This window comes from Oncorhynchus masou, chromosome 6, assembly GCF_036934945.1.
Source record: "Oncorhynchus masou masou isolate Uvic2021 chromosome 6, UVic_Omas_1.1, whole genome shotgun sequence".
NCBI classification, from domain to species: domain Eukaryota; kingdom Metazoa; phylum Chordata; class Actinopteri; order Salmoniformes; family Salmonidae; genus Oncorhynchus; species Oncorhynchus masou.
This window is the reverse complement of record NC_088217.1, coordinates 75,206,422-75,232,773: the sequence shown is the minus strand read 5'-3', so window position 1 is coordinate 75,232,773 and position 26,352 is coordinate 75,206,422. Positions and strand designations below refer to the sequence as shown.

General features: G+C 44.8%; 1 protein-coding gene across 1 annotated transcript; it reads left to right on the top strand.

The window, feature by feature from the left end:
• The first annotated feature begins 180 nt into the window (after nt 1-180).
• Nucleotides 181-26,017, top strand: LOC135542619 (heparan-sulfate 6-O-sulfotransferase 3-B-like). The gene is made up of 2 exons (XM_064969725.1): nt 181-1,029; nt 22,349-26,017. The coding sequence occupies exons 1-2, from the start codon at nt 461-463 to the stop codon at nt 23,139-23,141; spliced, it is 1,362 nt and encodes a 453-aa protein (XP_064825797.1). The 5' UTR covers nt 181-460; the 3' UTR covers nt 23,142-26,017.
• The last annotated feature ends 335 nt before the right edge of the window (nt 26,018-26,352 follow it).

Genomic DNA, 26,352 nt, shown 5'->3' with positions numbered 1-26,352 from the left:
GTTTCAAATGAAAAGTGGACTGGTTAGGCTATAGAGAGATGCATGGGTCGTGCGTGTGCGCCTGGTGGTTATGCTACTAATGACAGCGTGATGTATTTATGCGAGCTTGCAGTCGCCGCCTCCGGACAGAGCGGTTGTCGAAGAAGAAGATGCTGAATCAGCTGCGCGCTCGTGAGATAGACTACCCCGGATAGGCTATGTCTCCTTTTCCAATTTCACAAATGTCTCCCTTGCTTCTGACAATAGAATACGATACATTGGCACAGCGTTGGGAACAGTTTATTATTACATTTTTCTGCTGGAAATAAATAGGCTGCCTGTCTAGAGAGATGTGCATCGCTCCAAAGGAGACATCAAGTTTGACAACTGTGACCATCTAGGCTACGATGAAGCAGGTTGCACGAGGAGTAGGAGCATTTGGTTTGGCTGGAGACTTTATGTTACCGCTTTAATCAATGGCATGACTATTTCACCACGCACAATGGAGGATAAATCCAACAAACTCATTTTGATTCCGATACTGGCCGTAGTCTTCTTGATGATAGGCTATCAGTACATTTGTTCAGCCGGCAGTAACTCTTGTCGCTTTCTAACTGGGGACAAGTTGAGTGGAATTTTCCGACAATATCACTCAGGGGACGAAATTTACGCGTACCAAGATGGGCTGGACGAGGAGGGTTCCTCGAAAATTCTGTCTAAATTCAATTTTACTGACGGAGACCTTGAGCGACACGTGGATTTCAACATCAAAGGAGATGACGTTATAGTGTTCCTCCACATCCAGAAAACCGGTGGGACTACTTTCGGACGACACCTTGTCCGAAACATTCACCTCGAACAGCCCTGTGATTGTATGCCCGGACAGAAGAAATGTACCTGTCACCGCCCGGGCAAAGCGGAGTCCTGGCTTTTCTCCAGGTTCTCTACAGGCTGGAGTTGTGGTCTCCATGCGGACTGGACCGAGCTCACTAACTGCGTGCCTGCAGTGATGAACAAGAAAAGCAAGAAGGATGCTCAGAGGAACGGACGGTAAGGGGGTCAATTTGATTCTTGCTCCTGTACCTAATCAGTAGACCCTAAACTGTTTGTGGCCAGGAGAAACAGTGTGAGGTGCAAGTGTACATTGACAGACTTCAATTCAGTGATCAGATAGGTTTGAAAGAATAATGTAGCCTATACTACATATCCATACAGGAACAATACCATGCAAAGGGTGGAAAACCCTGACTCTCAGGGGTTGCAGTGGGCAGACTTTTCTTCCAACTCGGCATGAACACTGATTAAAATCGTTATGGTTTGTATTAAAATACTATGATTAGCCTCTCTTTTGAATAGAGCTAAAAGCTTGATTAAAAGCATAGAAGGCAAGGAGCTTGACTAAAGATGTGAACATGTTCCCCCCTTGCACTCATGTTCCCGTTGAAAATGAATTTGCACTTTTCTGAAGGCTTTAACAGGCAATAGTTATCCTCACAGAGGGCCACTTACTGTACATGACGCATTTATACATGGCTATAAACACATTATAAACACCTTATAAACTGCATCTATGTCAGGGTTATTCCATTCTGGGGTAGAAAGGCTGAAACACTTCTAGTTAAAACATAAAAATAAAAAAACTTGTTCCCTTTTTACTTTTTGGGTTCTGCTTGACATTACAATCATTTAATCTTCTTGTATTTTGGTTGGTGCATATGTCCTCTTGTTGGTCCTGATCCCGTACTTCTTACTGTAGATTTAGGATGTACTGTAACCATAGGGATAATACAAGTAGAGTACTGTAGATTATCCCCATGGTTTTTATTGGTATCAAGAGTTCAAAGATAATCAATGATTATGAGGGTGTTATAAAAGACCATATAGACTGAGATAGTAAAACCTGAAACAGTAAATCTGGTACAACGCAGGTAAGTATTCCAGAAATATGATCTATTTGTATAAGAAGAATAAGCATGGAAATGAAACGGGTCAAACGGTCAGACCAGAACCATGGCACTGGTTTGTTAAAGTTCCAATGCAGTCATTTTAATCTCAATATCAACTCATTTCTGGGTAGCAATTCATTACCTTCATTTGAGAAAAAAATATAAATGGTAAAATATAAACAAAAATAGCTTGTCAGCAAAGAGCAATTTCTCAACAAAGATATTTGCTAAGACTGTCTGGGCGTCATCTGAGTGGGGAGGGGGAAACTGAAAACAAGCTGTTATTGGCAGAGAGGTTTGGAACTTTCTTTCTTATTGGTCTAGGCAAGCCAGGCAAGCCAAAATTCCATCCCACCAAAACAGACTGAAATTTCAGCCGGCCTTTTCAGCTCTTACTATAAAGGGCACTATCATCATTTTCACAATTTTACAGTATTATTCCAAACTCATAGTGGGAAAATATATAAAACACATGAAAAACATGTTTTTAACTGCACTGGGCCATGACATTGGAAATTGAGAGGTTGTCACTCTGAGAGTCTCCGTGCCTATAGGCTAGTATGGAGCATCTATGTGGACATGTTGGTCTTTAGTGGAGCCAAAGCTGCCATCTGTCTATTGTTGCCCTCTGGTCAACTCACAGACACCCATCATCTGGTCTCCCCTGGTCGAGGCTGTGTCAGGGCTGGTGCCAGAGCTCTGACAGCGTTGGCATTTCCAGGCAGTCCCCATGCAGCTCCAGAGCATGGGACGCTTCAGTCAGGCTAACGCATGAAAGGTCACATCCATCCCAGCAGATCCTGTCACATCAGACTACTTTCATTGGAATGCCCACCGTGGGTGAATGTGGATGTATCACCTGTTCCTAACCAACATGATCAGGATTAGGCTCTGCACTAAGGCTAAAATCCCTCCCTCCCTCCCTCCCTCCCTCCCTCCCTCCCTCCCTCCCTCCCTCCCTCCCTCCCTCCCTCCCTCCCTCCCTCCCTCCCTCCCTCCCTCCCTCCCTCCCTCCCTCCCTCCCTCCCTCCCTCCCTCCCTCCCTCCCTCCCTCCCTCCTTTCCACATAATTTACCTTCACTTCACCAACCCCATCAGTGAGTCATGTTAGGTTACTGCCAATTACTAATAAGAGCACCGTGCCACAGAGTCCAGCATGGCGTGCTCCTCACAACAGCAACACACTGCTCCAACCTTAGAACCTGCCTCATTTGTCACTTCTGCTCTTGCACGGTCAGCTGCAATGGTAGGAAAGAGAGAGAGCGAGAGAGAGAGAGAGAGAGAGAGGAGGCAAACCTCACTGTCTCACCCAAGTAGAAAGATAACATAATTACCTGTTCTGGGGTCAATTCCATCTCAGAACAATCAAATTCGAATGGCATTGAATCACCGGCAATGAACTGGAAAACTGACCATTATCTTTGACAGTTTTTTTTTCTTCAATTCATTGAAAATGAAAGTCAAACCCTGAGGCTGACGGACAGGGCTTTTACTCAGAGCCTGTGAACATTGGCTAATGTGTTTCTTCCACAAAGAGACACCACTACTAGAATAGACAGAATAGACAAAAATATGTTATTAACATTTTGCTTTGTTTTATAGGAGGAGAGATAAAAATCCTACCCAGGACCCACTGCAGTCTAGTAGTCTAATAGTATGGGTTTTGTGCACAAAATCCAGTACACAGATGATTCAGCGTTGTCTTCCTCCTCCACGTTTCACTGGCACTGGGACCCAAAGCACAGAAAAAACCCATCTGGTGGCAAATTTCTGACATTAATCTTGTCCTGCACTTAAGTCAATTTCTCATCCGTTAAATCCCTCAGCTCAAGATTCCCATCTGAAGAGATGGCTGTTTTATGTAAGCTCCTCTCACAGTCAGTTCAGAGGGTAGATTGAATTTATAACTGTATTTACAGTGAATTTCACATGACTGTCACAACCCATTTCACACACACATATAACAAGGACGTCACATCAGATAGGACCAAAATGAATAAGAACATGTCAATAAAATGAAATAAAACGGATAATATATGATCAGAAGGTGATTATCAGTGAAGGTGTAGCCCAGGTGTATTCATGTACAGCAGATGTCTCACACTCCGAGGTGTGTGTGTGTTCCAGACACTCTGTGTAGATCAACCACACGCACGCACACACACATGCACACAGAGCTCGGAGCATGCTCTTCACACATCATTAGACACAGCATCCCGGTTCTGACTCTCATTTCCCCTTTTCTTCTTCACAGAAGGCAGGAGAGAGAGAGAGGTATGATTTCCGACCTTAATTAGCCAAGTTGGTATAAGGTAATTCTGTCATTAGTGTGTTCCCTCGGTGCAGTTTCTATAGACCTGGAATTAACTGGACCAGGGCTTCCCAAACTCAGTCCTGAGGCCTCCCAGGGGTGTACGTTTGGGGTTTTGCTCTAGCACGACACAGCTGATTCAAATAGTCAAAGCTTGATGAAGAGTTGGTTATTTGAATCAGCTGTGTAGTGCTGGAGCAAAAACCTAAATCTGCACCCAGGGGGGGCCCCAGGACCGAGTTTGGGAAACCCTGAACTAGACCAAAGGTCCATTCAGTTATTATTTCCCATAGAAGTTGGTCAATTGATCATATGCCTTAATAAAGTATTGTGTCAGCAACACCTTCTCCCAGCAATTGCCTGGGAAGTCTCTCAAAAAAACGAATGTGTCGTTGGTTTGGATCATATTCCAAAAATGTATCAGTCCCTAATCAGAACGTAACATGTTCCATTGTAACGTAATATCGTGTATTCTGCAGAGGCATTCAGAGGATAGTAGTAATCTCCACACTCCTTTACGGGAGATGAGAGATTACATTGTTTTATCATCTGGAGGCAGATTAAGGAGCAGATCCCGATTTATACACAAACTTGTGGCTCTTCACGTGCATGTATAGCACGTCACTAAAGCCCCGGATACAAGCCTCTTTCTACTTGTGCCTTTCCCCTCTCCTTTTCTGTCTTATCGAGAAGTGTTTTGAGTACACAGGTTTCACGACAGAGACTCTGTGTGAGTGGTATTACAGTAACAGCTGTGTGTGTGTGTGTGTGTGTGTGAGGCGAGTGCTGCGTGTAGCTCACCCAAGACAACCCAGAGGATTGGAAGTGACTTATTTAGAAGAAAACAACTGCTAAGATTAACATGTCAAGATCAATTCATGACTAATACCTCAAAGCCACTGTAAATACTAACACTCCAGGTTTGAGTATTAGAGTAGTCGTTGGCTGTGTCAAAGAATTTCAAAATACTTTTGTTTGACTCTGAATTTCTCTAATATAAGGTCATTTGAAATAGTGACATTGACTGTTTTCATGTCGCCATGCCAAGTTATTTTCTGAGAAACAATCAGGACATGCTCATGAGTGACATGTGATTGCATCATTACCTGTTTGGCCATCTGTGTCTGTAGGCCATTGCTGTGGTTCCATGTATTACTGTATGTGGTTCCATAAGCAGTACATGGTCTTTCTGATAACTGTGTTAATGTCACGCCCTGGTCGAAGTATTTTGTGTTTGTCTTCATTTATTTGGTCAGGCCAGGGTGTGGCATGGGTTTTTGTATGTGGTGTGTTTGTATTGGGATTGTAGCTTAGTGGGGTGTTCTAGTTAAGTCTATGGCTGTCTGAAGTGGTTCTCAATCAGAGGCAGGTGTTTATCGTTGTCTCTGATTGGGAACCATATTTAGGCAGCCATATTCTTTGAGTGTTTCGTGGGTGATTGTCCTTAGTGTCCTGATGTCCTTGTTCTGTGTTTATTCACACCAGTATAGGCTGTTTCGGTTTTCGTTACGTTCTTTGTTTTGTAGTGTTTGTAATTGATACGTGTTTTACGTTTGTTTATTAAACATGGATCTCAATCTACACGCCGCATTTTGGTCCGACTCTCCTTCCCACCTAGAAAGCCGTAACAGTTAAAGAGAAGGGTGACATGCTAACTACAATCCTGACAGGCTGCTGTGCTCCTGACTTGTATAGTTTATCTTTAGGAAATGTCCAAATCTTTGCAACAAAAGCAGGTTTCTGTCAATTGAGAAAGATGCGCTGCTCTGTGCTGGGGGGAAAGTGAAGGCTGAAATACATTGTGGTCCAAGTAACTCACTGGAGAGTCCATTATTCTTTGGTCCCCCCCCCCCACCCACCGTCCCTCTCCCCCGCCCTCTCACCCTCACCCTCCTTCTCCCACTCCCCTCTCTCTCTCTCTCTCTCTCTCTCTCTCTCTCTCTCTCTCTCTCTCTCTCAACCCAAGATCTACCCAGTAAATCTCTCATTTTATTCCACTGTCTCTACACCAGTATCCCTAGGGCTTTCCTGTAGCCCCCAAAATAGCATCCCAGATCTGAGACCATCAGAGAACCACAGTTAGCCCCCCTCTCTCTTTTTGTCTACTCAATCTGAAATGGATCTGTGCCGTATCGAGTAACATTCCTTCTCTGCCTATTCTCCCGTGATCTTGGAATGGACTGCACGTTGTACTGTGTGTGTGTGTGTGTGTTGGCATATGGGCATGTGTGGGTATGTGCCTGTGTGTGTGTGCACGTGCGAGCACTGTAGGAAGATATTCTATTATCACCTCGTGTAACAACTGGCAGAGAACTCCAGTAGAGGAAGTGATCTGTTCAGTCACATCAACTAATTGCTCAATTAATATGCACAACTCTATTTAATCCAACATCATCAGCCAAACAAGTGGTGTTAAGTAATCACAGCATCTCTAAAGGAAAAAAGGATTTCACACACAGCTGTTCATGCTTGGCTAGCGCGTAGCATCTTTCCCTGCTTTAAATGAGTGTTGCATCAGCATTCACGCATCATCTGCAGAGAGAGACTATACACGCCGTCGAACAGACGCCGTTGAACAGACGCCGTTGAACAGGAGAGAGTGCAGAAGTGATCTGATTGGTCCCGAATACATGGTGACAGTCATATACATCCAGGAAGAGAAACAGTGGTTCTGTCCCAAATGTATCTCTAATCCCTATATAGTGCACCACTTTTGACCAGGGCCCATAGTGCTCTGGTTAAAACTAGTGATCTTTAGGGAATAGGATGAGATTTGGGACTCACACACTGAGAGAGGTACAGTAACAGTCCCATTCTGCCCAGTGTGAGCTCTGACGTTACTTGATGCTCTGTACCAAACGTTCTCAGTGAGGACTTAGTGAGCTCAGTGGTCATAATTGGGACTAGTTCCATTTTTTTTTTACCTGACCATGATGATCTCAGCGCTAGTCATTACAAGTTAATTACCCCAACAACACCTTAATATCCTGGAACTGGCTTGAGCAGCAATCAGTCATTTAACAAAATCAATCACACACTAGAGTGAATGGGTCTGTCCACTCCCACACTTGGCTGTACGGGCCGGGGACAGTGCTAAGAGTGTGAATGGACAAGAGGTCAGTCTGACCCATGGAACTGGAATTAGTTTCAATCTATTTCTAGGATCTGAGCTTACTCTACAGACAGCTCTCGCAGGTCTTTCAACTCATGTGGAGTTGTCCTCCCTGCAGTCTCTAAGAAGGGGCTTTGTATATGTAGTATCTATGCTCTTTTTATCTTACCATATCATTCCCTGCCTCTTTTTTGTCACTTCTCCCTCTCACCCTCTGTTTGTATTTTTCTGAGACCATGTGGTGCAGCGAGGGTTTATAATGCAGAGCTCCAGATCTTTGTTTTGTCGTTGTGTCTCTGTCCCTCTCTCTCTCTCTGCCTCTTCTTCTCAAATTAAATCAAATCAAAATCATTATTCTAAAAACCTCTACAGCAGCCAGGTGGTGAGATGGTGAGGCCGTAACACCCATGTAAGGACGAGTACTTCCTCTCTCTCTCTCTCTCTCTCTCTCTCTCTCTCTCTCTCTCTCTCTCTCTCTCTCTCTCTCTCTCTCTCTCTCTCTGAGGATTCATTAAGTAGATCTCTAGACCAGACTGGGTAGGATATCTCCCACAGTCTGGCTGTTGGCAGTAGTCACACAGCTCCACGTGGCTCTGGCTCAATGGACACACTGATGATCCAACTCCCTTCTGATCGTTTCCCACACTAATATAACTCCCATACTGACATTCTAATATTCGGAAAGAAATGTTTAGGTGATGTGATTTGTTATGTTCAGTTCCCTGTTTTGATAATCTTTCAGGCCCCTACAGTAAGTATTGAATGAATCTGCCACTAAGTATAGTAACATTGCCAGTGATTGGTTGGTTAATGGTTTATGGTTTATGGTGAATGTTTAATTGCCGGTTAGTGATCATTTAGTTAGTGGTTAGCTCTGATATGTCTTTATTTTGGGCTCCCGAGTGGCGCAGTGGTCTAAGGCACTGCATCTCAGTGCTAGAGACATCACAGCAGTCCCTGGTTCAAATCCAGGCTGCATCATATCTAGCCATGACTGGGAGTCCCTTAGGGAGGTGCACAATTGGCCCAGCTTTAGCTAGGGAATGCTGTCATTGTAAATAAGCATTATTTTCTTAACTGATTTGCCTAGTTAAATAATATATATTTTTAAAAATTGCATCTCTCACTATCTTTCTATTTCTTGTCTAACACCGTTGGCCTACTGCCTCTACCAATCACAACGTGCTTGATACAAACACAACACTGCACGGTTCAAGGACACAACCTCCATTCCCAGCAGGACATTCCACCTCCTGCAGGGGGGCTGGGGAGCAGGAGGTCACAAACTCACACCCTCTGTGTCTCCTGCAGGGAAGCTAATTCACACACCAGAAAGGGGTGTCGGAAAGTGTTTGAGGGTGTTAAGTTTGGGAATAGGACAACCGATTGGGTTATTGAGAAGATGAAAGAGTATGATAGAAAATGGTATGCCTCGTGTAGCCTATGTGGGTGAATGTTGCCTCAGTGTGGTGTTAGTGACACCTTTGAATTGGATTTGCACTGGTTGTGTGGTACACTCCCCAAGAATCATCAACACCCTAGCCTCAGTGTGAAGTGGAAACATCCACAACTTTCAAACCTCTTATCTACCAGTATCACACAATATGGCGGAAGTAAGGGTAGGGTAGGAACGCTAGTACACAAGTACCAGGTCAGGCAACCGTGATTTATTGAAATGTCTGATGGACTTATTCACCTCATTGGATTGGAATCACAGACAGTAGTCTCAGTTTGGCCAAACTTCCTATGGGGGGACTTCGTGCACAGACTTAAAACAGTCAACACAGCAGAAGAGTAAGAGATGGTGCTGCAGTGGATAGCAGCCATTTTACGGGCCCCGGACCAATTCTGCTTTTTGAGGGTATTGTTACGCTGATCGTAACTTCTTTGTACATAACGTGTTCGCCATAATTTCCTATGAACAAAAACAGCTTCCGGACAGAACAGCGACCACTAACCTTGATTTGGATGACAATTTATACTTCAATGATTCGACAGCTCTGGACTTGCTGCTTACTCCAGACCAGGCGCTAATCCCCGGGACTCGAAAAGAGGAAGCGTCAGCCCAGGAAAGGCAGAAGAGCCGCCATCCTGACAAGGTTATGCTGATGAGCAAATAAACCGCCTCTACCCTCTGTTCTGTTGGCGAACATACAATCACTAGAGAACAAACTGAAGAACTGTAATATTCTATGTTTCTCCATAAAATATTACAGGCCTTTATGGTTGAGTGGCCAAGCGGAAGCCATTCCTCAGTAAAAGGCTGAGGAATGGAGTTTGACAAAAGGCATCTAAAGCACTCTCAGACCACGATAAACAAGATTCTCTGGACTGATGACACCAAGATAGAACTCTTTGGCCTGAGTGTCAAGTGTCACATCTGGAGGAAACCTGGTACCATCCCTTCGGTGAAGCATGGTGGTGGCAGCATCATGCTGTGGGGATTGTTTTCAGTGGCAGGGACTGGGAGACTAGTTGGGACAAGTCTCTGAATGTCCTTGAGTGGCCCAGCCAGAGCCCGGACTTGAACCCAATCGAACATCTCTGGAGAGACCTGAAAATATCTGTGCAGCAACGCTCCCCATCCAACCTGACAGAGCTTGAGAGGATCTGCAGAGAAGAATGGAAGAATCTCCCCAGATACAGGTGTGCCAAGCATGTAGCATCATACCCAAGAAGACTCGAGGCTGTAATCACTGCCAAAGGTGCTTCAACAAAGTACTGAGTAAAGGGTCCACACCTCTCTGATTCACAGGGCTTAAATGCGGAAGACACATTCAGTTGAATACAGTCAGTTGTACAACTGGCTAGGTATCCCCCTTTCCCTTTCCTTTCCTAATACAAATTTAAATGTCATATTTCCGTTTTTTTTATACATTTGCAAAAATGTCTAAGAACTTGTTTTTGCTTTGTCATTATGGGGTATTGTGTGTACATTAATGAGGGGGGGGGGAACTATTTAATACATTTTAGAATAAGGCTGTAACGTAACAAAATGTGGAAAAAGTCAAGGGGTCTGAATACATTCCGAATGCACTGTACATCTCGCTGGTTTTTCCATGCATCGTCAAGACCGGTCGGCAGCCTCAGGTAGACAAAATGTCTCTTCGGTAACAACAGCTGGTGCTGATCTTTAATGTTAAGGAAGTCTCAAGTTTTTGTTTGCCTGAGTTAGAATACCTCATGATAATCTGCAGACTATTTACCAAGAGTTTTCATCTATATTTTTATATATCTATTTTCCACCACAATCCGATGCTGGCACTAAGACTGCACTCAATGAGCTGTATAGGGCCATAAGCAAACAGGAACATGTACAGACAGTACATACTGCGGTGCTTCTCATGGCTGGTGATTTTAAAGCAGGGAAACGGAAATTAGTTTTACTGCATTTTTACCAGCATATCACCTGTACAACTAAATGCAACAAAACTCAACATCACCTTTACTCCACACACCTAAACTCATACAAGGCTCTCCCCCGCTCTCCCCCCATACCAGATGAGCTAAATGCCTTCTATGTTCGCTTTGAGGCAAGCAACACTGAACTAGTGTCACGCCCTGACCATAGAGAGCCTTTTCTATGGTATAGTAGGTCAGGGCGTGACTGGGGGGTATTCTAGTTATTATTTTCTATGTGGGGTTCTAGTTTAGTTTTTATATGTTGGTGTTTCGTATGATTCCCAATTTGAGGCAGCTGGCTATTGTTGTCTCTAATTTGGGATCAAATAAAATTTTATTTGTCACATACACATGGTTAGCAGATGTTAATGCGAGTGTAGCGAAATGATTGTGCTTCTAGTTCCGACAATGCAGTAATAACCAACGAGTAATCCAACCTAACAATTTCACAACAACTACCTTATACACACAAGTGTAAAGGGATAAAGAATATGTACATAAAAATATATGAATGAGTGATGGTACAGAACGGCATAGGCAAGATGCAGTAGATGGTATCGTGTACAGTATGAGATGAGTAATGTAGGGTATGTAAACATATAAAGGTGGCATTGTTTAAAGTGGCTAGTGATACATGTATTACATAAAGATGGCAAGATGCAGTAGATGGTATAGAGTACAGTATATACATATGAGATGAGTAATGTAGGGTATGTAAACATATAAAGGTGGCATTGTTTAAAGTGGCTAGTGATACATGTATTACATAAAGATGGCAAGATGCAGTAGATGGTATAGAGTACAGTATATACATATGAAATGAGTATTGTAGGGTATGTAAACATTATATTAAGTAGCATTGTTTAAAATGGCTAGTGATACATTTTTTTAATATACATTTTTCCATTATTAAAGTGGCTGGAGTTGAGTCAGTATGTTGGCAGCAGCCACTCAATGTTAGTGGTGGCTGTTTAACAGTCTGATGGCCTTAAGATAGAAGCTGTTTTTCAGTCTCTCGGTCAAAACTTTGATGCACCTGTACTGACCTCGCCTTCTGGATGATAGCGGGGTGAACAGGCAATGGCTAGGGTGGTTGTTGTCCTTGATGATCTTTATGGCCTTCCTGTGACATCGGGTGGTGTAGGTGTCCTGGAGGGCAGGTAGTTTGCCCCCGGTGATGCGTTGTGCAGACCTCACTACCCTCTGGAGAGCCTTACGGTTGAGGGCGGAGCAGTTGCCGTACCAGGCGGTGATACAGCCTGACAGGATGCTCTCGATTGTGCATCTGTAAAAGTTTGTGAGTGCATTTGGTGACAAGCCACATTTTTTCAGCCTTCTGAGGTTGAAGAGGCGCTGCTGCGCCATCTTCACGACGCTGTCTGTGTGGGTGGACCAGTTCAGTTTGTCTGTGATGTGTACGTCGAGGAACTTAAAACTTACTACCCTCTACTGTCCCGATCATATTTAAGTAGCATTTTTTTCCACCTGTGTTTTATGGGATATTGTTTTACCAGTTTTACCAGTTAGTGCACGTAGCACCTCTGTAGTCACGGTTTGTTGTTTGTTTCGTTCTTTCTTTGTTGTTTTGTGCGTTTTTAAATAAATATTACATGAAAACCATATCGCGCTGCAGTTTGGTCCGATAATTATTCCAGCGAACGTGACAAAATATCCCATCAAATCAGGACCAAGCAGCGTGCCCAAAGAGGGAAGGATTTCTGGACATGGGAAGAAGTGATGGGGAGATGCGAAACCCTTCCTTGGCGACAGACAGAAGGAGAATATGGAGGACAGCGACGACGAAAGGGTTCGCGGCTACAGAACGCCTAAGGACAACCCCAAGTTTATATTTGGGGGTGGGACACATGGAGCTGGCGGCTGAGCAGAGGGAAGAGCCAGAGACTGTCAGGGAGGCAATGACAAAGTTGGGAGAGAGTGAGATGAGAGAGACGTTGTGCAAGTGTGTTCTGCTCAACATCCGACCAGACCAGACGCCCTGACCATAGAGAGCCTTTGTTTTTCAATGGTATAGTAGGTCAGGGCGTGACTGGGGGGTATTCTAGTTATTATTTTCTATGTGGGGTTCTAGTTTAGTTTTTCTATGCAGGTGTTTGGTATGATTCCCAATTAGAGACAGCTGGCTATTGTTGTCTCTCATTGGGGATCATATCATTGTTTCCACCTGGGTTTTATGGGATATTGTTTTGAGTTAGTGCACGTACCACCTCTGTAGTCACGGTTTGTTGTTTGTTTCGTTCTTTCGTTGTTGTTTTGTGCGTTTTCAAATAAATATTATGTGGAAACCATATCGTGCTGCAGTTTGGTCCGATAATTATTCCAGTGAACGTGACAACTAGTATTGTCACGATACCAGCATTTTGACTTCAATACCAGATTTAGTATCACAATACTCAATACCATCACGACACTCAATACAAAAACAATTCCAAAACGATACCACAGCAAAAAATAAGGCATATTAGCCAATGCCACAGAATGGCACCTCATCCAGACAGATAAACTCATCTATTGCCCTGTTAAATTTTGAGCGCATTTTTTTTACATCAACATATTTCAGAGACAGTCATGTATACATTAATGAATCAATTAGAAAGGTGAAAACCCGGGAAGAATTAGAAAACAGGAGCAAGAAACAGGCAGGAGCAGGGGAACAAACGCTGGTACGTTTCACGAACAAAAGAAACTGGTAACAGACAAAGAACACAGGTATAAATACACAGGGGATAATGGGGAAGATGGGTGACACCTGGAGGGAGAGACAAGCATAAAGACAGGTGGAACAGATCAGGGTGTGACAGTACCCCCCCCCCCCCCTCTCACTCTCTAGAAGCGCCACCTGGCGGAAACAGGAGACAAAGGGCTGTGAGACATGGGTTTAACTCTGGACACATGAAAGGTGAAAGGACACATGAAAGGTGGACACATGAAATGTGGGATGTATGCGAAGGGTACAGGAGCCGGGGTCTGGTGGCAATCCGCTTGTCGTCGATACCTGGAGGTGGTCTTGAGAAGGGCCGACCAGGCTCTCCTCCAGGTACGACGATAGCGGCAGACAAACATCTGGGCAGAAGGTATGACGACCTCTTCTTCCTGCTCAGGGAAGAGCGGGCTGATACCCCAGGGAACTCTCAAAAAGGTGATAGACCCATGGCAGAGCAGGGAAAGGTGTTGTGGGCGTATTCGACCCACACAAGCTGCTGGCTCCAGGTGGTGGGGTTGGCGGAGACCAGGCAGCGCAGACTTGTCTCTAGGTCTTGGTTGGCTCACATCGACGGGCCTTTGGACTGGGGGTGGAACCCGGAGGACAGGCTGGCCGACGACCCAATGAAGGTGCAGAATGCCTTCCAGATCCGGGACGAGAATTGAGGACCCAGGTCGGAGACCATGTCAATGTGCAGTCTATGGATCCGGACATGCTGACATGCTGCACCATGAGCTGGGCCGTCTCCTTGGCAGAGGGTAGCTTGGGGAGAAGAATGAAGTATGCGGCTTTGGAAAACCGATCCACAAGGGTCAGGATGGCGGTGTTGCCATCAGACAGGGGGAGACCCATGACAAAGTCTAGGGAGAAGTGGAACCAGGGACGGTGAGGGACAGGCAGAGGTTGGAGGAGACCAGCCAGAGCTTGCCGATGAGTCTTATTCAGTGCATAGACCATGCAAGCGGCGACGAATGCGGAGACGTCAGGAACCATGGTAGGCCACCAAAAGCATTGTTGCACAATAAGCCAGGGTCCGCTGGGAGCCCAGGTGGCAGGCAAGCCTGGAGGAGTGGGCCCACTCCAGGACCGTCGAGCAGACTGCGTCAGGAACGAACATCCGGTTTGGCTGGGAACGCTGTGCCTCCCAAACCTGCTTCGCTATTCCCCAGCTGGGTGCTGTCGCCAGGCATGAGTTGGGTAGGATGGTCTCAGGTTCTGGGGTACAGCCCCTCTGAAGTCAGCGCAGCCTGCCCCGGGACGTCTTCCTGGGGCCTCAGAAGTTGCCCCGGACCTCTCCTCCATTCCCGTGGAGTACCAGGACCTCCAGGAGGTGTTCAGTAAGGCCCGGGCCGCTTCGCTGCCACTGCACCAACCATTTGACTATGGGAATGATCTTTTTCCATGCACCACTCTGCCCCGGGGACGACTGTACTCTCTTTCAGTTCCGGAGACCAAGGCTATGGAGACCTACATTGAGGACTCCCTAGCAGCTTAAATTTAGTGAGGGAGATATAAAACTCCAGCTTCAGAGATTTCTGCAATTCGTTCCAATTATTGGCAGCAGAGAACTGGACGGAAATTTTCAGGATTTTTGGTTGCCTTCCTTTTTGGCAGAGTGTGCAAAAGCAGTGAATTAAACAAACTTAGGGAGGAGGCCTCTAATGTTAACATGCATGAAACCAATGCTTTTACAGTTACAGAAGTCAACAAATGAGAGCACCTGGGGAATGGGAGTAATGCTGGGGGCTGCAGGGCCTGGGTTAACCTCTACATCACCAGAGGAACAGAGGAGCAGGATAAGAGTACGGCTTAAGGCTTAAAGAACTGGTCGTCTAGTACGTTCGGAACAGAGAGTAAAAGGAGCAGGTTTCTGGGTGCGGAAGAATAGAATGTACAGACAAGGGTATGGTAGGATGTGTGTACAGTGAGGTAAACCTAGGCATTGAGTGACGATGAGAGAGGTTTAGTTTCTAGAGGCACCATTTAAGCCAGGTGCGGTCACTGCATGTGTGGGGGGTGGAACATAAGGGCTAGCTAAGGCATATTGAGCAGGGCTGGAGGCTCTACAGTGAAATAGACAAAAATTACTAACCAAAACAGCAATAGACAAGGCATATTGACATTAGGGAGAGGCATGTGTAGCCGAGTGATCATAGGATCCAGTGAGTGAAGCCCAGGAATTATCTGATGGATTTCTTCGGCTAAGTCGGGAGATGGGCCTAGCTTGAGGCTAGCTCCAGGCTGACTGGTGCTTGCTTCGGGACAGAAACCCCCTGGGACGGTTACGTCAGTAGACCAGTCGAGATGGATCGGCGGGGCTCCGTGTCGGCAGCAAAGGATCCAGGCTAATTGGCAAAAGAGGTATTGAAGCCCGGGAATTATCTGATGGATTTCTTCGGCTAGCCCAGAGATGGGCCTAGCTCCAGGCTAGCTCCAGGCTAACTGCATCACCGCTTGGTATGGCAACTGCTTGGCATCGGACCACAAAGCACTACAGAGGGAAGTGCATACTGGGCCGAGCTCCCTGCCATCCAGGACCTCTATGCCAGGTGGTGCCAGAGAAAGGCCCTAAACATTGTCAAAGACTCCAGCCACCCAAGTCATAGACTGTGCATGAAGTCTGGCAGGACCAGCAGGACCCTGAATAGCTTCGAACCCCAAGCCATAAGACCGTTAAATAGTTACCCAAATAGCTACCCGCACTATCTACATTGTTCCTTTTTGAACCACCTCTTTTGACTCATTACATACACTGCTGCTACTATCAATCCTGTTGTCTAGTCACTTTACCCCTACCTATATGTACATATCTACCTCAATTTCCCCTGTGTATCAACATTGTGTATTTATTCCTCTTGATGTTCTTTTTATTGTTAAAAATGATCTCTCCTTTGTTGGGAAGGGCCCGTAAGTAAGTATTTCACTGTCAGTCTACACCTGTTGTTTTTGAAGCATGTGACAAATAAAAGTGTATTTGATTTGAGCCATTTTCCAGGAGGTGACTCAATTCCCCCTCATCAAGCCAGTGTGTGTCCTTAATAGTAATGAATGAGAATTGTCTTGGCTAATATTGATCCCATGTTCCACATTTCCTCTACGGCGTGAGTTCCTTTAAAGCCTAAGCAAGCGAGGGGAAGGTGAGGGGAGGCAAGGGGGAGACAGCAATAGCGTCAAGTTCGCCCCACACACTCCGGGAAATCAATGAGAGGCTGTCTGCACTGCAGATGAAGGAGACTTGGAGATCAGGCCATAAGAGGGGCATAGACATAGAAATAGAATTCTAGGTCTATGGCAATACAAGGTGTTTCAAATCCTATTGCTCCTGTTTTAAGTGTCCCGTCCATTCATTTAAGTTAGTCATTGAGTGCTTTGTCTGTTATAGCAGCATACTGTTTTCTTAGAGTTTTATTATTTTTATTATATGAGTTTGTGTCCAAGTATCTTCCCGACTACCACGGGTCCAAGTACCCATAACACCCTCTGTTCCCCTCAGACATTTCTAAACCAGAGAACTATGTCTAAAAGGTCAGCAGACACTGTATAGCTTACTGAAGTCCAGTGGATACAACTCCAGCCGTGTTAAATGCCATAAGCCAACTTCGCCCATTTAGTAAAAAAAAAAAAATCTTTGACCAATTATCTTTATTCAACCATCCATCAGACAGACACTGGGAGTCGTGGCAGGGCAGTATTGATTGCTTGTCCAGAGTGTTTCTATGCACTGTTGAAATGGTCAGTTATGAATGATTGAGAGGCACTCATCTTATTAGGGTGGATAGAGGCCTCTCTGCCACTGGGTCAGATGCATCTGAAATGGCACCCTATTTCCTATAACAATTCACTACTTTTGTCAAATAAGTGCACTACATGGAATAGGGTGTCATTTTAGCCACAACCATTGCATTGACCATGCCAGAAGATGATGAGGTGTGTTCTGAATGAAAATGATTATGTAGTAGTGAATTACGTTATTGCTCATTTACTTACTTTCCCTATATTGCTTGGTTTGCTATTTTATCTCAATAAATATTAGTGACTTCGTGGTTATGAATATTAAGTTATTTCGGCTTCTTACAGTAAATGTTCATATTCCTTGTTGTAACACAACTTGAATTGAAGTTACACAGGGATTTTGTGAGAGCAACACAGAGAGGAGCTGGGCTAATTTCAATCAATCAATCAATCAATCAATCAATCAATCAATCAATCAATCAATCAATCAATCAATCAATCAAGTGTATTTACCTGCACCTCTCTGATTGAGCTCTATGCGAATAGTAGTTTGTTTCTCAATGAAGTCATCAGACAGGATCAGTCCTCCAGCCACGCTAATAGAATCTCATTCCATTATGGAAACCCAGTAGAATTCACACATATTCATTAGAGGAGTAGCATCCCGCTACAGTTGTTGAAACAGTGGGAGGGAGTTGTAGTGTAGACGGTCATCTAAGGTCAGGGTTAAAGTACCAGTTTGAGGATGGTAAGCTAGATCTGTCCATCTACCTGCAGCATTTAACCTTTTACTGCAGTGGGCTGAACAATGGTCCCACACAGAGTGTTTCTTGGTAGTCTTAAACAAATCTTCTTTGAAACTAAATTATACACACATGGTTATGGGCTTCAAAAATAGAAGACACATGTACCATAGAGCTGAAGTGTATTACATTTTGAGTTTGCATCCCGATATTACACGTTATGTACATTTACATACAAAAATATAAAAAACATTTGACATAAACCCACCAGATATTCTGTGATAAAAAAATAATTTATATCAATTATGAAATGATGAAAAATTTGATGGACCCTAAGCATTGTTTGAGTGTCATTTATAAGGGATTGTAATATATGTATAAGCACACAGAGTATATACGATTTGGCGTTAAATAGTTTGGAGTACAGTTTCACATGTTGTTTTATTTAGATTTCATCCCATTTTATAGATGACTGGCACTAACACAGTAAAACAAGCCCTCAGGCTCTGGTCAGCTTCAAGTGACTGGAGTTCTTTCTGTGCTGTAGAAATAAAACTAGTATAATGATCCAAAAATATAAATGCAACATGCAACAATTTACAGTTCATATAAGGAAATCAGTCAATTGAAATAAATTCATTAGGCACTCATCTGTGGATTTCACATGACCACCCACTGGGGAGCCAGGCCCAGCCAATCAGAAGGGCTTTGTTTTATCAGCTGTCCGGGGGGCTGGTCTCAGATGATCCCACAGGTGAAGAAGCCGGATGTGGAGGTCCTGGGCTGGCGTGGTTACCCGTGGTCTGCGGTTGTGAAGCTGGTTGGATGTACTGCCAAATTCTCTAAAACGACATTGGAGATGGCTTATGGTAGAGAAATTAACATTCAATTCTCTGACAACAGCTCTGGTGGACATTCCTGCAGTCAGCATGCCAATTGCACACTCCTGCAAAACTTGAGACATTTGTGGCATTGTGTTGTGTGACAAAACTGCACATTTTTAGAGTGGCCTTTTATTGTCCCCAGCACAAGGTACACCTGTGTAATGATCATGCTGTTTAATCAGCTTATTGATATGACACACCTGTCAGGTCGATGGATTAGCTTGGCAAAGGAGAAATGCTTACTAACCGGGATGTAAACAAATTTGTGCACAAAATGTGAGAGAAATAAGCTTTTTGTGTGTATAGAAAATGTCTGAGATCTTTTATTTCAGCTCATGAAGCATGGAACCAACACTTTACATGTTGCATTTATATTTTGGTTCAGTATATATGTAAATGCATGGAGTGTAGCCAGTCTGTAAGTCAACATCCATCCTGTTACAGAATATGATGTTGTCCCAGGTCAATTACATGCCAAACGTGTGCATGTTGAAACAATGTGCGTGTGCACTGTTGTTTTGCACAGTAAGATAAAGCTGAACACTCCATTGTTTGATGACGGACTCTATTAACTGTTGATTGATGCCCTGACCTTCCCAACCACTCTGTCGCTCGAACACACACACACACACACACACACACACACACACACACACACACACACACACACACACACACACACACACACACACACACACACACACACACACACACACACACACGCAGACGAGTAATCGGAGTGCTTTGACATTCGCCCATTCATGTCAATAGGTCACTATAGAAGAATAGGAGGATGGAGCTAGAATGTCTGGATTGTGTGGAGACGTATTGATGGGCCTGTCCTGTGGTTAGCGGCCCAGATGTAGGATCATAATTGGGCCTCTAACCAGGTAGCCTGATGGTTAGAGCGCTGAGCCAGTAAACGAAAGGTTCCTAGATTGAATCCCCGAGCTGACAAGTTAAAACTCTGTCCCTGAACAAGGCAGTTAACCCACTGTTCCTAGGCCGTCATTGTAAATAAGAATTTGTTCTTAACTGACTTGCCTCGTAAAATAAATAATATTGTCACAGCAAAATAATCCTGCAGCAACAGGATTTGAACATTTAGTCAATAATGTCACTTGAACAGTGGTTAGGCTATTAGCTGGTCAAAATGTAGTAACATGAAAAGTAATATACTCTTAATAGAACTGTGTGTTTTCAGTGAATTTATGCATATCATTCCTGCGGTGAAGGAAAATGCTCAGCAACAAAAGGGTGATCAAATAAAGGTCCTACATCTGTAGGTACTGGAGGTCTAAAATGCCCTCTTCCCTGAAACACTGTGTAGGCAGCAGCTGTGGGAGTGTGTCCATCTCTCTGTACAGCTCTGGGAGTGTGTGTCCATCTCTCTGTACAGCTCTGGGAGTGTGTGTCCATCTCTCTGTACAGCTCTGGGAGTGTGTGTCCATCTCTCTGTACAGCTGTGGGAGTGTGTCCATCTCTCTGTACAGCTGTGGGAGTGTGTCCATCTCTCTGTACAGCTGTGGGAGTGTGTCCATCTCTCTGTACAGCTCTGGGAGTGTGTGTCCATCTCTCTGTACAGTTGTGGGAGTGTGTGTCCATCTCTCTGTACAGCTGTGGGAGTGTGTGTCCATCTCTCTGTACAGCTCTGGGAGTGTGTGTCCATCTCTCTGTACAGCTCTGGGAGTGTGTGTCCATCTCTCTGTACAGCTGTGGGAGTGTGTCCGTCTCTCTGTACAGCTCTGGGAGTGTGTGTCCATCTCTCTGTACAGCTGTGGGAGTGTGTCCGTCTCTCTGTACAGCTCTGGGTGTGTGTGTCCGTCTCTCTGTACAGCTCTGGGTGTGTGTGTCCAACTCTCCCCACACTCTCAGTGTATCAAAGCTGCCAGTTTAATACATTTACAGCCTGTGCCGTGGTCGGATATCCATTACGGCTTGGAGCGTGTGTGTGCATGTGTGTGTGCATGTGTGTGAGTCTCTGTGTGTGCGTGTGTGTGTGCATGTGTGTGTGCATGTGTGTGAGTCTCTGTGTGTGCGTGTGCGCGCACGCTCGCATGTGTGTATCATGAGAGAAAACTTTGTTAGAATCTATTTCTGCTGACACATTAAAATCTCGGTCGATGGTAGTCTGCCACCTGACAAATAATCTCCTAATTACCTTTGAGGGTGGTGTGTGTGTGTCCCCTGCACCAAAAGGTCAACAGTCAGATGGTTCTTTAAATGACAGTCACAGAGCCATTATTACCACTTCAGTGGTGCAGACTGACATTTCACTTTTCTCAATTACCCCTAAGAGGTTTGGTAGAAATCAATATTTGTTCATCAGAATAGAGACAACATCAGACATACTCTGACTACTCAACGCCATTGCTCACCGTTGAGAAAATCCTGTTCAAGCAATTCAGTTTCTGATCTGGCAAAATGTAAGCAATTGAGTGTTGACTATGGCATCTATCTTATAAAGTGTCTGTTCCTTCTTCGTCAAGTGTTCCCATCTGATTCAGAATGTACAAGTGAATGCTTCGTGAAGCTCCGTCTCCTCTGACAGTCTACTCTTTTCCTACCCGCTCCTCATAAACCTCTAGCAGCTCGCCGTTAGGGATCTCAAAGTGGAAACAAGCAGCGCTCTATGTTTGACATAGTCTGACTCCATGGAGCTGCAGCTTTCAATTCTCAAACTCCCGTCACTACCTGTCAAGGGGGGTGCTACTATTTTTTTCCAGTGCCCAAAACGGTTCCCTTACTTTATTTGACTATGTAGAAAACGAATGTAGAAAATACTGCAATGCGAGTTGATCTGTGTTAGAAGAAGTGATTCTATATACATAGAATGGGATCTTTCTGACTACACGCTCACCTTTAGCCTATATCCCCTTTTTTGATTTATGAGAAATCCTCTAGGGATTGGATGTTCGATAAATTGATAATCTTCCCGAAAAAGTACAGTAGAAAACGCAATGAAAACAGTTTCTTAAATGTAGCTATTTGTTATGTAGTGAAAGGAAGGTACCAAGGCATGCATATTCAGGAGCTAGGGAGGCCTAGCAATAAGATGAGAAATATCTCTTATTCCGTATTAAAAATGAGAAAGCCCACTGTGCTCTCAGCTCATTAGGATCACTGTTTAGAGAGAGCCCACTGTGCCCACTGTGCTCTCAGCTCATGAGGATCACTGTTTAGAGAGAGCGTCATCTAGTGCTGGCTATTTTTAAATGTGAGAAATATCATATTTTCTTCACTCTTTTCATCGCCCCATTTCCACCTTTTTTTCTCTCTCACATGGTCAAATAATTATAGCTCATTGCCACCCTCTAGCTCATCAGTGAGTGTTAGCTAGAGGGAGAGAAAGTGAAAGACGTGTGCCAGTCTCACTCTCTCTAACTCTCCCACTTCTCCCACTTCCCAGTTCTGTCATTACAGATTGGAGAGCACAGAGGAAAAAAGATAAGGACAGGAGACATGGAAAGGAAGCAAGTATTGAAACTAATGTCTGTTTCTGTCTTTGCTGCTGCAGGAACTTCTACTACATCACCATGCTAAGGGACCCTGTCTCCCGATACCTGAGCGAGTGGAAGCACGTGCAGCGTGGCGCCACCTGGAAGACCGCCCTGCACATGTGTGACGGCCGCTCTCCCACCCAGGACGAACTGCCCGCCTGCTACAGTGGTGACGACTGGACCGGGGTCACGCTGACCAACTTCATGGACTGCCCTTCCAACCTGGCCAACAACCGGCAGGTCCGCATGCTGGCCGACCTCAGCCTGGTGGGCTGCTACAACGTCTCCACCTTCACCGCCGGCGCCGAACGGGAGCGCGGCCGCGTCCTACTAGCCAGTGCCAAGAACAACCTCCGCAACATGGCCTTCTACGGCCTGACCGAGTTCCAGCGCAAGACGCAGTACCTGTTTGAGCGGACGTTCGGCCTGCGCTTCATCCAGGCTTTCACGCAGATCAACAGTACGCGGGCGGCCAGCGTGGGGGTGGGGGAGGGGGTTCTGCGGCGGCGCATCGAGGGGCTCAACGCCCTGGACGTGGAGCTGTACGAGTACGCCAAGGAGCTGTTCCTCCGGAGGTACCAGTACAGCCGCCAGACACAGCACCAGGAGCAGAGGCTGAGGAGGAGGCAGGAGAGGCAGGAGGAGAGGCAGGAGAGGCAGGAGGAGAGGCAGCGGCTACACCAGCACACAGCCTCCATCTCCAAAGCCAGGAGGGAGGAGGAGGAGAGGGAGATAGAGGGGGTGGAAGGGGAGGAGGTGGGAGGTGTAGCCACCACAGAGGACTACAGCAGCCAGGTGGTGAGATGGTGAGGCCGTAACACCCATGTAAGGACTAGTACTTCCTGTCAGTCTCTCTCTCTCTCTCTCTCTCTCTCTCTCTCTCTCTCTCTCTCTCTCTCTCTCTCTCTCTCTCTCTCTCTCTCTCTCCCTCTCTCTCTCTGCCTTGGGCTGCCCAATGGTGTCTTAATCTTTCAGATGGATGTATTTATTATTTATTATTACTATGTATTATGATGTGGTAAACTTTTGTTTCTCCTCTCATGCAGAGTTTATTGTGTGTGTTCATTTTCTAATGCTTGTCTGTTCTTCAATGTTGCTGAGCAACTCTAGGGTGTCAAATGGACATTCTACAAGATTTGATCAGAATCTCCATGGGACTGTACGTAAATAAAATGAGCGCCTCAGGATTCTTGAAAAGTAATGTGGTTCGCTTAGGGTTGCAAAGGGAGGGTGCAGTACTGTGCAAACGTTTTAGGCAGGTAAGCTAACACGGTGAGGTTGCTGAAGACAGTTTACTGTCAAAAGTCATACACCATGGCAAGACTGAGCCCAGCAACAAGACACAAGGTAGTTATACTGCATCAACAAGGTCTCTCCCAGGCAGAAATATCAAGGCAGACAGGGGTTTCCAGATGTTTTTTGAAGAAGCACAAAGAAACGGACAACGTTGAGGACCGTAGATTCAGTGGTCGGCCAAGGAAACTTACTGCAGCAGATGAAAGACACATCATGCTTACTTCCCTTCACAATCAGAATTGGCAGAAAACAGAGGGACACTGGTACACCCATCTACTGTCCGTAGATGTATGCTCAGAAGTGCCCTTCCTGGAAGACTTGAGGCCAAAAAGCCATACCCCCAGGCCTCCCGGGTGTCACCAGAGACTCTGGGTTCGCGCCCAGGCTCTGTCGCAACCGGGAGGTCCGAGGGGCAACGCACAATTGGCGTAGCGTCGTCCGGGATAGGGAGGGTTTGGCCGGTAGGGATGTCCTTGTCTCATCGCGCACCAGCGACTCCTGTGGCGGGCTGGGCGCAGTGCACGCTAACCAAGGTCGCCAGGTGCACAGTGTTTCCTCCGACACATTGGTGCGGCTGGCTTCCGGGTTGGATGCGCGCTGTGTTAAGAAGCAGTGCGGCTTGGTTGGGTTGTGTATCGGAGGACGCGTGACTTTCAACCTTCGTCGAGCCCGTACGGGAGTTGATGAGATAAGATAGTAGCTACTAACAATTGGATACCATGAAATTGGGGAGAAAAAGGGGCTAAAATAAATAAAAAAATAAAAGCCATACCTCCGACGTGGAAACAAGGTCAAGCGTCTCAACTATGCACGAAAACACAGGAACTGGGGTACAAAATGGCAGCAGGTGCTCTGGACTGATGAGTCAAAATGTGAAATATTTGGCTGTAGCAGAAGGCAGTTTGTTCACCAAAGTGCTGAGAGCGGTTCACGAATGTGTGTCTGCAGGCAACAGTGAAGCATGGTGGAGGTTTGGGGCTGCATTTCTGCAAATGGAGTTGGGGATTGGGTCAGAATTAATGGTCTCCTCAATGCTGAGAAGTACATGCAGATACTTACTGTATCTATCATGCAATACCATCAGGGAGGCATCTGATTGGCCCCAAATGTATTCTACAGCATGATAACGACCCCAAACATACTGTGAAAGTCATTAAGAAGTATCTTCAATGTAAAGAAGAACAAGGAGTCATGGAAATTATGGTATGGCCTCCACAGAGCCCTGATCTCAACACCATCGAGTCTGTCTGGGATAACATGAAGAGAGAGAAGCACCTGAGGCTGCCTAAATCCACAGAAGAACTGTGGTTAGTTCTCCAAGATGTTTGGGCCAACTACCTGCTGAGCTCCTACAAACTGTGTGCAAATGTACCTAGAATAATTGAGACTGTATTTAAGGCAAAGGGTGGTCACACCAAATATTGATTTGATGTAGATTTTTCTTCTGGTCACTCACTTTGCATTTTTGTTAATTGATAAATATAACCTATTAACATGTCTATTTTTGAAAGCATTCTTACTTTACAGAATTTTTTCACACCTGCCTAAAAGGTTTGCACAGTACTGTATAATACTGGAAACTTTCAAAGTTTACCAGTAAACTACCAGGTTTTTGGTAGCTTTTTGTGTATTTTATCAGATGACATCTACAGGTCAGTTTGGGTACTTTAGTTTATCACAAGTGTCTGTAATTATATATGGCCATCTATGTGGCCTTATCACATGTAAAATGTATCAAATAATCACATAAGATTTTAAAATAAGAAATTGAATGAAAAACCTGTAAAATATTATCCAAATATAAACCATCAACTTAGTGAATACCAAATGCTCATGTTTAATATGAGGGTTTCAGCATAAAACACCTTTATATTTTTTTACACACTTTTATGTCTTTGTTGTAACTGTTTTGGCACCAAACTGGTAGCAGTTGTGAAAAAAGTCAATAGTTGGAAAAGTTTCAGAGTTAGATTAAAATAATGCCATTCTTGATTAGATGCTTTTTTCATTGATTAGGCTATTTCCTCTTGAACGATATGGTCTATACACTAGAAAGTCATGGACAATATGGACACAGATATAAAAAATGTATACATATATGAATATATATTTTTTAAGTTATTCGAGTAATAAGTTACCAAAGATTACATTTTAATTACCAAAATTACTGAAAATTCCAGTAACTTTGGTGAATTAACGGTAGCTTTGCAACCCAGGACTTGCTCATGATATCAAAAATAAGATACGATAGTAAATAACACAATAAAGGATTAATTAACCACCCTCCCATACTTTGGTTATTTAGGACAGGACTTGTATTAGTTTACCTTGTAAGTTTGCTTTCCAACTATAAGTTAGTATGTACAGTATGATGGTATTAAAGACGTTCACCTGTAGGAAAGCTGTTCATTAAATGTACGCAGCGTACCACTGATTTCCAAGCTTTCCAAAATCTGCCCCTTTTTCTGCTTCCGTTCACATTGTGTTATTCATGACAAAGAGAAGTCTTGATGACATCCAGTTCTCTTCACACACCTTCCCTGTCAAATCCACAAACGAGCACACACAAACACTCACAAACACGTAGACACACTCACACACTGTGTGATGGAACTCTGTTTAAGATGTTAGAAATAACCACGGGGGGGGGGGGGGGGCACAATAGGCTGGCTGTCTGAACCAATTAGAGCCTTCTTACGTCACCATGGTGGTGTAGAGCAGCTGT

Bases quoted from the DNA above. Each gene is read 5' to 3' on its own strand.
- LOC135542619 (XM_064969725.1), top strand. From the start codon at position 461: ATGACTATTTCACCACGCACAATGGAGGATAAATCCAACAAACTCATT. The intron at 1,030-22,348 runs GTAAGGGGGTCA...TTGCTGCTGCAG, and splicing joins GATGCTCAGAGGAACGGACG to GAACTTCTACTACATCACCA.